Source organism: Cnephaeus nilssonii (genome assembly GCF_951640355.1).
Source record: "Cnephaeus nilssonii genome assembly, chromosome: 17".
Taxonomy (NCBI): domain Eukaryota; kingdom Metazoa; phylum Chordata; class Mammalia; order Chiroptera; family Vespertilionidae; genus Cnephaeus; species Cnephaeus nilssonii.
The window spans coordinates 721,659-733,903 of NC_137088.1; the positions used below are offsets into that span (position 1 = coordinate 721,659).

Sequence of the window (12,245 nt, forward strand, 5' to 3'; positions counted from 1 at the left end):
TGGGGGAAATTAAAGTATTTAAAATAGCACACAAAAAAAATACTAAGGAATAAATATATGAAAGAATATGTAAAGTCCACAAATTGAGAAAATAAAACTTTGAGAAAAATCAAAGACCTAAATAGAGATACTGTGCTCATTGCTAAGAAGTCTCAGTACTGTTAGGTGTCAATTCTCTCCAAATTGAACTAGATCCAATGCAATCCCATTCCAGTTCCAAGCTTTTTTTGTTAGAAATTCAGAAGCAGTACTAACATGTATGAAGTACACAAATCTCTAGTTTTAAAATTTGTCATTTTTCATAGAAAGTGCTGAAAAACTTAAATTGAACAACAACAAAAATAGTAAAAGCCATCTCCACCAAGAGGGAGGGTGATAGGATGGATAAAAACCAGAAGTACATGTGAAGCCGTGAGTCGGGGAATCGCTTGGGTAAAAAGCATCTACTCAGTAGCTCCCCAAAGTTCTCTCTAGAGCCGTGATCCCAGGGGCTTTCGCGAAGTCGGGAGACATCTTTGGTTGACTAACTGGGAGCTCTACTGGCATCTCGTGGGCAGAGGCCATGGGTGCTGTTCACACTGGACAATGCACGTGAGCGCCCCATCGGCCCACGTGCCAAGAGCGGCTGGCTGCACATCCCTGCTCTAGACCATTACAGTCACCTGACTCCATGTTCCCGCTAAGCTATGAATCGCTGACAAACACCCGCAGAAAGAGGGTGTTGGTGGTAAGCAAAGCTGCTGGGAGCCTTTGTTTCTCGCTGTGTGAGCGCGGCACCACCTGCTGATTCAATTGCATGTTTAACAGAAAAGCCAACCAGGCACGGCTCCACCTGCAGGAGAGGACACGCCCTGTGTGTAAGGCTGCGGGGCTTTCTTGCCAGGTCAGGGTCAGGGTCATTGGTGGCCCAGCCTCGGACTCCCTTTGTGTTTACGCCTGCTCGTCTTCCGCGGAGAGGAGGAGACGTTTTGGTATCAATGTGCAGAGGGAGAACTGATGTGAGACTAAGTTTCTCTGCAGAACCCAGATTCTAAAACAGCAACACAACACTGAACTACATCCCCCACACGTCCTGAGCCCTTTTAAATTACCCTCCATGGCAGACAGGACTGGACAGAACGGTCCTGAAATTTAAGAAGCGGCTCAGAAAAGCAGCTCTCTGTGTATCACTGATACTGAATGGGCAGATGAGCATCAATTACAACAGCAGTCAAGACTCAAAACGAAGAAATCTTTTTGGATTTTGATCCAGAGAGCGAGCAGTGGAAGGAATCTTGGAACTGCCCATCTGAAGAAATCTAGTTGACCAGCCACCACCAGCGTCCTTGCGCTTGAACCTGCGGCAGCCGCTGTCCTGGTCCGTGCAGGCAGAAGCACTGCTAGCACGTCTGGCGAGAACGCCCTCCGGGTCCTGCGTCAGCTCCCTCAGCCCATCTACACCCACACGGAGCCGTGTCCCGCAGCCTTCAGCTCACCCGGCGACCGTTGTTCTGTAGCTCAGGACAAGCGGTCCCTCTTCCGAAATGGCCGCTAAACACCAAACCAACCGTCTCCATGTCCTGCCCGTCCGAGCAGACATGGTCGCCAAGACCTACTTGTGCGGCACTGTGAGAGTCTTAAGTCAGAAGAAACCCAAACGCGGATTCAGTAAGACTGACTAGCACGATGCTGGTTAATGCCCGTTTGCCAGTCTGCTGCTTTCATAAACAAACAGTGCTGTCCATCAGGGCTGGCATCTTCAGCTGCTTCTCGGAGTCCTTCTGGGAAGGAGGCGGCCATACACCCAAATGCATAAGCACTAGGACTCCTCTACATGACTCAGGGGGCTGAGCTCAGGAAAACTGGATCTAAACAAAGGCTCAGCCTCAAAGGCACACCTGCTGCTCCGTGAAAACGAGGTCCCAGAATGGCCAGGCCTTCCAATTTAGGAGGAAAAGTTAGAAAACTCGAGCAAAGCTCCAATACTTATTTAATGTTGGCAATGGATTTTAAACAGAAGAAACCCAACCTGGGCCAAAATAACACATATCCAGGCTTGATCTCCTACTGAGGGCCAGTGTGTAACCTCCAGGTTTGATACTTACATAATAAAGACCCACTAACACTCATTACACGGATATAAGCATTTCACAGGAAGTTCCAAGGTCGATGCCAGCGCCAGTCCTGGGACAGCGCCCCCCACGGCGGCCAGGCTCCCGTGTGCTCACCTCCAGCAGCAGCAGGGTCTCCTGCTCCGTCCACTCCCTTCCAGCGCTGGCGCCTTTACTCTGAAAACAAACCAGAGTTACTTCCTCGCCCTGCGCCCTGCGCCCTGCGCCCTGCGGCGGTCCGAGCGCAGGCTCCCAGCAACCAGGGCGGCGGGGAGAGAGCAGGCGAGGAGCCTGAGCTTCTCGCAGAAGATCTCTTTCTTGCTTACCGAAACGCCGATGAGTTAGACATGTTATTTCTACTAGTTTGATACTTGAAAATACCTCTTGAAGCTACAAAGGCACAGTGTTTGGATGTTTATCCCAAGTCAGCTACACCATTATAACCACAGCAGATACTGGGTGTAGCTTGAAGGCAGGACTTTAATCTCTTGATGAAAATCATCTCCAAACAAGCACCTTTTTCGTGAGAATCCCTCATACCTTCCAGTTCATGTGCGCACTGAAGTGTAAGAAAACCAATTCTGTGTTCCGTAAGAATTAACGATTACCTGTTGATTCCTTTTAAAAAATATTTTTTATTGATTTCAGAGAGGAAGGGAGAGGGAGATAGAAATATCAATGATGAGAGAGAATCATTGATTAGCTGCCTCCTGCACGTCTCACACCGGGGATCGAGTCCACAACCCAGGCATGTGCTCTGAGTGGGAATCGAACCATGACCTCCTGTTTCATAGGTCGACACTCAACCACTGAGTCACCCCAGCTGGGCCAATTCCTATTTTTTATTTGCTTCATTCATATTTGTAGGACTGAATATGTGGAATAACTGACATTTTTTTTGGCTTAATACTTATTCAAGTGATTAAAAACATTGAAATGCTACTTTAACGAGTTTCAGTTTCTTGAACACTATAAGCCTTGTTGAAACAAGGCCACCAAAAATCTTTATTGCCTCCCAAAAAAGTTGGGCGAGAGATATTCTTTACCTACAGATGTTACTAATTCAAAATAGACATTCTAACATTCTCTCTCTGAAAACTCTATTTTGGAGATTACAATTTGACAAATGAAAAATATGTGGACAGTTCGTGATGTCCTTGTTGTTGTCTCTAAAGTTTCTTAATTTATTTCACTCAGCCTGCAAACACTCTCCATGGTATTCAATACGTACCATTCTGAAATATTTGCAAAAAACGTACTGAAAATACCAGCCCTTTGACTAGACGCAGTGATGGGCAACCTTTTGAGCTTGGTGTGTCAAACTTCGCCAAAAAACTGAGCATAACTCAGGTAGTGTGTCACTTTGAGGAAAAAACATTATTTCGCAAATATTTCATCCTCAGGAACAGCAAATGTTTCATCCTCGGCATGCGGCCGCCTCAGCGGCCGCGTCATCAGAAATGGCTACGCATGTCAGTACTGACACGCGTGTCATAGGTTCGCCATCACTGGACTAGAGAATAAAGAGGACACTAAGCCCTGCAGAAGCCAAGTCCTTCAAGTCCTGCTTGAGCGAGAGGACGCATCATTCAGACGCCTGGAGGGTCCCGTTCTGATCACCAAAGGTTCACCTTGGACTCACCAGCGTTAGAAGTGCCAGGGATCAGATCTGAGTCCCCAAAGGAACAAAACTCAACATTCCATCTCAATTCTGAGGAACCAAACCCAATGCAGGCCAGAGCTGTGCCACCTGGCACGGATGGCATTCACCGACCGGTCCTCAGCTGCCGCCTTCCCCTTCTCAGCCGACGATACAGGAAGCGTTTCTCCGTTCCCTCGGCCCCAGTCAGTGTTTCTCCTCTTGTGGAAACTGGCTCACAGCCCTGCTGGTTCGGCTCCATGGTTAGAGCGTCAGCCCACAGACTGAAGGGTCCTTGGTTCGATTCCGGTCAGGGGCGTGGACCGTGGGTGCAGGTTCAATCCCTAGCGCCGGTCGGGGTTTAGGCAGGAGGCAACCAATCAATGTGTCTCTCTCTCACACTGATGTTTCTGTCTCTCCCCTCCCTCCCTTCCACTCTCTCTAAAAACTAAACCAAACAAACTGGTTCACAGGAGAGTACAGAGCCTTATCAGGGCTGAGAGGTGCTTGCTGGGGCTTTTGCATACTTCAGAACATTTCCTTTTGTACTTAAGGAGGTAAGATATGCACAATAAAATACACAAAGCCTAGGTGTAAAATTTGATGCAATTTTACGTACACATCCATGTAACCACCACTGAAATCAACACCCATTCTTTTACTTTCATAATTGAAATATCTTCATATTTAAAGTGAGTTTCTTATAAACAGCATATGCTTGTACTTGATTTTTTATCCAATTTGAAAATCTATGCTGCTTAACTGGAGTATTAAAACCATTTACAGTTGTTATTACTATCTCTGTGGTCAGATGTAAATCTACCATTTTGTTGTTTCTACACTTCCTGTGTGTTCCTTCTGTTCTCATTTCCTGCCCCTTGTGAAGTAGCTTTGTTGTGGAGTACTATTCTGTTTTTATCTCCATGACTGGCTTAGTCGTTATACATCTTTAAGTCGTTGCTCTGCCCGGCGGGTGTTGCTCAGTGGTGAGCATCGACCTATAACCAGGAGGTCGCAGTTTGATTCCTGGTCAGGGCACAGGCCCGGGTTGTGGGCTTGCTCCCCAGTGTGGGGCGTGCAGGAGGCAGCTGATCCATGATTCTCTCTCATTTATATTTCTATCCTTCCCTCTCCCTCTCCATTCCTCTTTGAGGTAAATAAACAAATATGTGTGTGTGTGTGTGTGTGTGTTTATTTATTTTAAATAGGTGCTCTAAGATGTAGTCACTTCTAATTTGTCACACTGTACCTTCAAATAATATTTATGCCTCACATGTAAGAATTTCAATACAATATACTTCCATTTCCCCCTCCCATCCTATGTGTAGTCCTTAATGTCCACGTGCTGTAAACCTAATGATGTACTGTTATCATCTTGGGTATAAAGAGCCTATTATCACCTTTAAAACTAAAAATAAGGGGAAAACGCCTTTCACGCTGGCCCACATGTGACTTCCTGGCACTCTGTATTCCTCCAGTGACCTAGTCCCCTCCCAAAATGCCTGGTCAAATCACCACACCACCCCGAACCAGCATTTTTATCTCGAGTAAGAAACGAGTTCTTTTCACTGTATCTCATGTGCCTCCTGTTCTCTGTTGTCTTTGTCCCGTCGCATCCAATTTCTTCTTCTCTTGGTCCTTTAGTTTCAATAAATCTAACCTGCCTAGTTCACTGGCCCTGCTTTTTGCTCTATTCAGCCTATTGAACTCCTGAGTTAATTTCAGGTATATTTTTATATTATACAATATTCATTTGATTCCTTTTATATATTCCAATTCTCAGTTGAAATTCTCCATTTTGTTCTCTATTTTACTTAACATATCAATCATAGTTATTTTTAAATACTTCTCTTCTAACCATGTAGAAAAATGGTAAAAGTGACTGTTCTTTTACAAAATGCCATCAGATTAGTAGAAAGCTCACCTCCTTACACTTTAGACAGTAAATTAAGTGTCTTATGGAAAATGACATTTCACAGAAGGAAGAAGGACGAAGAGGACATGCTGGATTGTAGTCAGTGTCTATCTAGGAAAAACATCCTTACCTTCGCCAAGGTTTTTTTGGAGTAAATGTCAGTTCGGAGACCAAAGTTCTGCAAATCAATTGGCTTTTCCTTGTTCTTCTCAGGAAAATTTAACATCTGCTGAGCAGCAGGGACCTGTGAGTCACATAAAGGAAGGAGCTGCATTAACCTCTGAAGTCCAGGGGCCATCGGGGAAAGAGGCCCTCTGCAGCGCGAGGGACTGGCTCAGCACAGGAGACCCGCTGCCCTCTGAGGTCCAGCCCGGGACCCTCCTCACACAGCTCCAGGCCAGTCTGCCCTCCCTTTGCTGGAGCCCAAGAGAGAATGGAAGGGAGCGGGGAGGCAGAGAGAGAGAAACATCAACGCGAGACACACAGCAACTGGCTGCCTCATGCTGCGACCCACCAGTGGAGACCACACCGAGAGGACACACCTGGGGAGCTGCTGCACATCCTACTGGGGTCTCCCCCTGTGAGCTCCCCACAAACTCTGATCTAAAAGCCCTTAGGATGGGGGAGGGGTGAGCAGCCAGGGAGAATTCAGTGGGGAAAAAAGAGACATACGTCATGCTTTCAACAATAAAAAATTTAAATTACAAAATAACCACCACCCTTAGGATGGAGGACCAAGTTGCTCTCCCTCCAGGGAGCATGCCCTCGCCCCCCCCCCCCCCCCCCCGCCCGCGCCCCGGGCACATTACCATGAGCTTCTTCCTCCCGAGCCCATGGGCCCTTCCTTTGCCTCTAGACCTTGTCTGCTAAGCCCACTGCTTCTAGGAACTACATTTTCTACCTCTGTAATCTACCCAATAAATGTCCTCTTACAAAAAAATAATAATAATGAGTTAAGGGGATTGAAGTTTTTAAAGAATGGTTTAGCCGTAGCCCATTTGGCTCAGTGGATAGAGCGTCAGGCCTTCGGACTGAAGGGTCCCAGGTTCAATTCTGATCAAGGGCACATGCCGGGGTTGCAGGCTCGATCCCCAGTAGGGGGTATGCAGGAAGCAGCCAATCAATGATTCTCCTCATTGATGTTTCTCTCTCTCTCTCCCTCTCCCTGTCTCTCTGAAATCAATAAAAAAGTTTTTGTTTTTTTTAAAAAGGAATGGTTTAATAGCAGAACCTAATAAAACACTCACTCCTGGTAGAGACTCTACAAAAAAAATAAATACTAACACTTCCACACCACCCTTCTAGCAACATTTTAACACATAACACTTTCCTGTCTCTATTAAGTCACAGAAAAAGCAGACAACACATTTTCCTAAACACGATCTCCCGTTTCCCAATGCAGGGCAATGTAAAGCTCAGCGTCACGCTCTTCAAGTGAACGCTGTCCACAATCTGACAACGTTTTCAAGAACACGTGTGTGAACGCCCTCTTCCCAAATGGGACGAAGGGGAAGGAGTTCAAACACCGTGAACAGCTTTGGACAACCTGCTCGTCGCGTTGGCGTCTTGGATGCCAGAGGGCACGGAGTCAGGAGTGGGAGAGAGCCTGCACCGCGGGGCAGGAAGGGCAGAGCCCGGGGGTTGATGGGAGCATGACCTCAAACACCGAACAGACACACGGCTCCAACGTGCCCAACAGACAGAAGCAAACAACACCCGCCAGCTAAAGGGAGCGCTGCCCCATGACGACGACGACGACGACGACGACGACGACGCTGCCGCTAACGCCTGGACAGGAAGCTCGAGGGGAGCGTTCCCTGAAGAGAGGGCAGAACTCACGTACCTGAGGTGATCGAAGGTGCAGAGGCACAAGCCCAGAGGGGGTGTCAGCCAGCACGTTGAAGTGAGGAGTGGGGGGGGGCCCCATCGCCATGGGCCGGCTCTCGGGGTCCACTTGGTAATTAACAAGGCCCCACTGCTCTAGGAAGGCGTGAACCCTGAAGAAGCAAGCTCTGCGTTAAAGCTGAGCGCACGCCTTTTCATTTAAAAACAAATAAACAAAAAACAAGCAAACATCTTCTCTCCAGGCGATGAGCCGTGAGGAAGTAACGGACAATTCTGGTTTGTGGAAGGAGGGATGACTTCTACAGGCGCCTCAGGCCTGGCATAAAGCCTAACCTTCCCACCAGCAAGGATGGTGAGCGCTCAGCTAGACCCGGGGAGGGCTCACCCACACCAGTCAGGGCCCCCCTCCCGCCATCCCTCAGGCAGATCTAGGGCACAGAGCTTATCCACTCCCCTCCCCGCCACTCTCCACCTCGGGGCATTTTACAATTTGACTCTAAAATAAAAGATTATAAAATGTTAAAAGAGGAAAAATTCCAAAGCATCACCTATATTCAACCCCTGAGTGAAAGACAGGAGACTGGGCTGATTTTATCGAGCGAGGAAACATCTGGCCAGTCGATCGGCCCTCAGGCAGCAAGTCTGGTCAGTGCCGCCTGCAGGAAGTCGGGCAGCAGGCGCTTACCTCATCACAGCGCACACGTCTCCAGTCAAGTTCCTCCGACACGCGGTGCTGGTCAGATATTCTTGGGGGTTCAGGCGATATGTGTCAATCATAAAATTGCGATACGCCAAGTATCTAAAAAGCAATGGCAAAATTCTTAGTGTGGACACACATCCTTTCAGAAAGTCACTCACGGAGCGAACAATTTGCACATTCCTCACAACTAAATACAAGAAGTCCACGACATTCCAACCCGTGAGTGACATGCATGGGTCTTCACAGCCCAGCGGTGTCACCGGGTAGGGCCCTCTAACATGCAAAACAACTCCTGACTAACGTGCGCACGAAGGAAGCTGGCCAAGTTAATGTGAAGCGACATGGAGACAAGCTGGTGAGTGGAGAGCTGCCTGCGGCACCCTTACCCAGATGCCCTCCCTAGCACTCAGCCCTGTGCCCAGATTCCCTCCCAACCGAAGGTGAAAGACTGTTCCCGATTCCCAGTTTTGGCTGACTCTACAGAGACGAAGCTCTCAGACTCAAAGGCTGGCGGCACAGGGCCCAGCAATGTCCATGGCTGCGCACGCGCGGGAGCCTCGGGGCCACTGCGCTGCGTCTCTAGGCTGACTGTGCGCCGGGGCTGGTGCCGAGCACTCCCCCTGCACGCATCGCTTAGCCCCCACCATGCACGGCTGTTAGCGCCCCATTTTCAGAAGCGGAGACTGAAGCACCAGGTGATAAAGGTCTGTCCTGGACCTCAGACCGGGGACGGGTGACGCTGGCTTCAGTGCGGACGTGTGGGGCTCTAGGCCGTGCTGCGTCTCATCGCTACACTCTTCCTAGAGCCACGCGTGGCTTTCGCTCCGACCTGGCTGCTGTACACCTGCCTGGCAGTTTTTCAGGCAACAAGTAGAAGCCATGAGGCCAAACTCAGAGGTCACACAGAACATTTTTTTTAAGAGAGAAAAACAGATTGGGGGGGGGGGGGGGTCAGAGGAGATTCCACAATGTGCCCAAGCATTTTTGCCACAAAATACTTAGAATAAGAGTTCTAAGAAGCTAGAGACCTAGCAACAGTTCTTGCAACCAAAGTCAGACAAAAGCCGGGCAGCCCGATTCGAGGGGCACAGTCTCTAGAAGGGCCTTAAAGGCACAGGTGGGCCAACGCAGGCTGAAAGGTGAATCCAAGTTCAACGGACTCAAGTGCTAACGGTGCTTTTGAGCGGAAGACTCCCAAGGACGGTAAGAACTTACAAACGCTGGCAATTAGCAAAGTAGGTGGCAGCATAGACCACGACTGCGCAGACGAAGACATTATCAGGGAAACGCAGGGTTTCTCATGGGGAATCTTCGACTCTGGTTCCAAGTGATTCCTGACAGTGTTGTTCCAGCTTCAAGCCTGCGTTTCTCTGACATCTAAGCTCAGAACCTCAAACTGCCTTTCACAGGCTGCCCCCAGCTTTTCCGCACGATCCCATCATCCTTCCCTAACTACCCCCAGTATATCCGCACGATCCCATCATCCTTCCCTAACCATTTAAACAAGAGACATCTATTTTGCAGTCACAAGTATCTAACAGACAATGGATTAACACTATGAAGATAATAAATGGAAAGATAGTGATAGTATGATAGGTGAGGATTTATTTAGGGCGAGGGTTTCTAGAAGTGTGTATTTAACCGTCACCAGGCAAAGGCAAAACATATGTCCTGACAAACGTCCTCCTCCCAGCAAGTTTCACTACTTCCAAGGCAAAAGCACATAACACATCACGCAGCGAGGAGTGATTCCTGTGCAGTTGCATCCTCCTCTCTGGCATCCTTTTAAGGACTAGTCATTCATCAGAAAAACAAGGTGAAAGTTCCATTTTGTCCTCAATTATTACATACTAGTGACCCAGTACACAAAATTCATGCACGGGATGGGGGGGTGTCCCTCAGCCCGGCCTACATCCCTCTCACAATCTGGGACCGCTGGCTTCTAATGGCTCACCTGCCTGCCTGCCTGATCACCCCTAACCACTCTGCCTGCTGGCTTGCTCGCCCCCAACTGCCCCCCCCCCACAGCCTGCTTGCCCCCAACTGCACACACCTCCGCCGGCCTGATCACCCCCAACTGCCCCCCCCTCCTGGCCTGATCGCCCCTAACCGCCTCCGCCTCGGCCCGCGACCATGGCTTTGTCCAGAAGGACGCCCAGAAGGTCTCCCAGTCTAATTAGCATATTACCCTTGTATTAGTATAAATAAGTATCTATAGCTCATACCACATATGTACACACAATGTGGGTGGGAACTGTTGGAAAGTAACCTGAACTATTTTAGTGAAAAACCATTACTGACTCAAACTTTAGTTGCAAGAGCTGACATGTACGTTCAAGGTTGAGAAAGAAAAAAATGTGAAGCCATTTCCTTTGAGGGAAGGAATTCCGAGCAGCAGAGATGTGAACATTAACTCGGAAGGAAGCGTTAGGAACCCCGCCAAACACACAATTTCTCTGCAGACCAGCCCCGCCAAGTACATGGCAGTATCAGCATCCCATCAGCACATGGCACTCACATCTCTGGAGTCTTGGATTTGTTTTTTCCATTGAAAAACTCAGGAAGCGCACGCCGTTCAATCACGTGAATACTGAACAGAAAAAGAAAAAGACTGGAGTAAGTACTCTTTGAAACATAAAAATCTCAAAATGTGAGCTAAGCTTAATTTTCAAAGTAAAACTGACGAATCTAAAACGTGAGCACTACTCGCAAAAGCGAACTGGCTGCGCACAGCTCCTGCGCGCTGACAGTAGGTCAGAGGGTCAGGGAAGCGCTCCCTTCCTCACCCAGTCCTTTCTGCAGTTTTTCCGTTCCTAGAACCAAACTCGACTAGATGAGCTACAAGACAGAAAGAGTTCTTTGGAAATTGGGTGACAAAAATCACAGTAGTTGGCATGGCAACAAACTGGTAAAATGCATGACAAAATGCATGACGGGCCAGAAGACAATGGACTTCACACTAATCAGGTCCTCAGGCTCTTCACCCCCGCCCCGTCTGTCCAGCCCTCAGAAACTCTGTGGTGAATTGAATTTAAAAATTATGTGAGAGTTTGCTGCTTTTAGAAAGATCGCAGAACCTTTCTATTTTTTTCTTATTGACTTGTTTTATTGCTCTATTGGGGTGCCATTGGTTAACAGGATCACAGGTTTCAGGGGTACAATTCTCTATCTGTATAGTGCATTGTGTGTTCACCACCCAAGTCAAGTCTCTCTTCATCACCACTACAACCTAACCGTCTCCTACCTCCTCCCACCACCCTCTGGAGGTCACCCTCCTGTTGTCGTCTATGAGGTGTTTTTTTTTTTCCTTAATCCCTGCACCTTTTTCACCCAGCCCTCCAGTCTGTTCTCTGTATCTGTGAGTCTGTTTCTGCTTGTTCATCGATTCCACATGTAAGTGAAATCCTATGGTCCTCGCCTTTCTCTGACTGGCATATTTCACTTAGCATAATGCTCTCCAGGCCCACCCACACCATCGCCAAAGGTATTCCATCGTGTAAAGGTACCACAGCCTTTCTTTTTGTCAATTCCCACCGAGGATATTGCCCCATGGATTTCAGGAACGTCTTCCCACTCCTAAGTGCCCTGTGCACAGAGGGAGGGCTACTCACCAGTTATAATCAAACCAGGATGCGTAGCTAGGAATGATGATGTGATTGGTCTGCTCTGTCACGTTATCTTCACCAGGGTCCACTGACCGACTCTGATCACCTTTGCTGGGGTCGTCATCTTCCTACAAAAAGAAGCCAAAGTGAAGAGAAAGAGACAACTAGAGACACTGAACAGCTAGCTTTCAAACCGCTCATATCACGTCCCAGAAAATGAAGCTATTTGTTCCCATTTCAAGGACCAGGAAAATAAAGTCCAAGTGAAACAGGCTTTCGCGCTCTCTAAGGCACCTCACCAGCTGTCCGGTGACACGCAGAGCACGCCTGCCTTTCACACGAGGGAATCCGCACGTACAGGGACGTGCCTCGCCGCGAGGCTCCGCCTCAGGCCGGTGAAAGAAGGCTGTTCCCATAGTGAGGAACGCAGCTCCCTGCCCACCCGTCTCCA

The 12,245-nt window shown here is 48.5% G+C and overlaps 1 protein-coding gene across 1 annotated transcript in view; it reads right to left on the bottom strand.

The window, feature by feature from the left end:
• Positions 1 to 12,245, bottom strand: part of SMARCC1 (SWI/SNF related BAF chromatin remodeling complex subunit C1) — a gene marked incomplete at its 5' end in the record, with an annotated part of 84,081 nt that overhangs the window by 34,728 nt on the left and 37,108 nt on the right. Inside the window, 6 exons of the mRNA XM_079794846.1 lie at positions 2,208 to 2,267; positions 5,775 to 5,888; positions 7,488 to 7,641; positions 8,175 to 8,288; positions 10,708 to 10,779; positions 11,801 to 11,922. Coding sequence (XP_079650972.1) covers positions 2,208 to 2,267; positions 5,775 to 5,888; positions 7,488 to 7,641; positions 8,175 to 8,288; positions 10,708 to 10,779; positions 11,801 to 11,922 — 636 coding nt within the window. The remainder of the gene's footprint in view (positions 1 to 2,207; positions 2,268 to 5,774; positions 5,889 to 7,487; positions 7,642 to 8,174; positions 8,289 to 10,707; positions 10,780 to 11,800; positions 11,923 to 12,245) is intronic.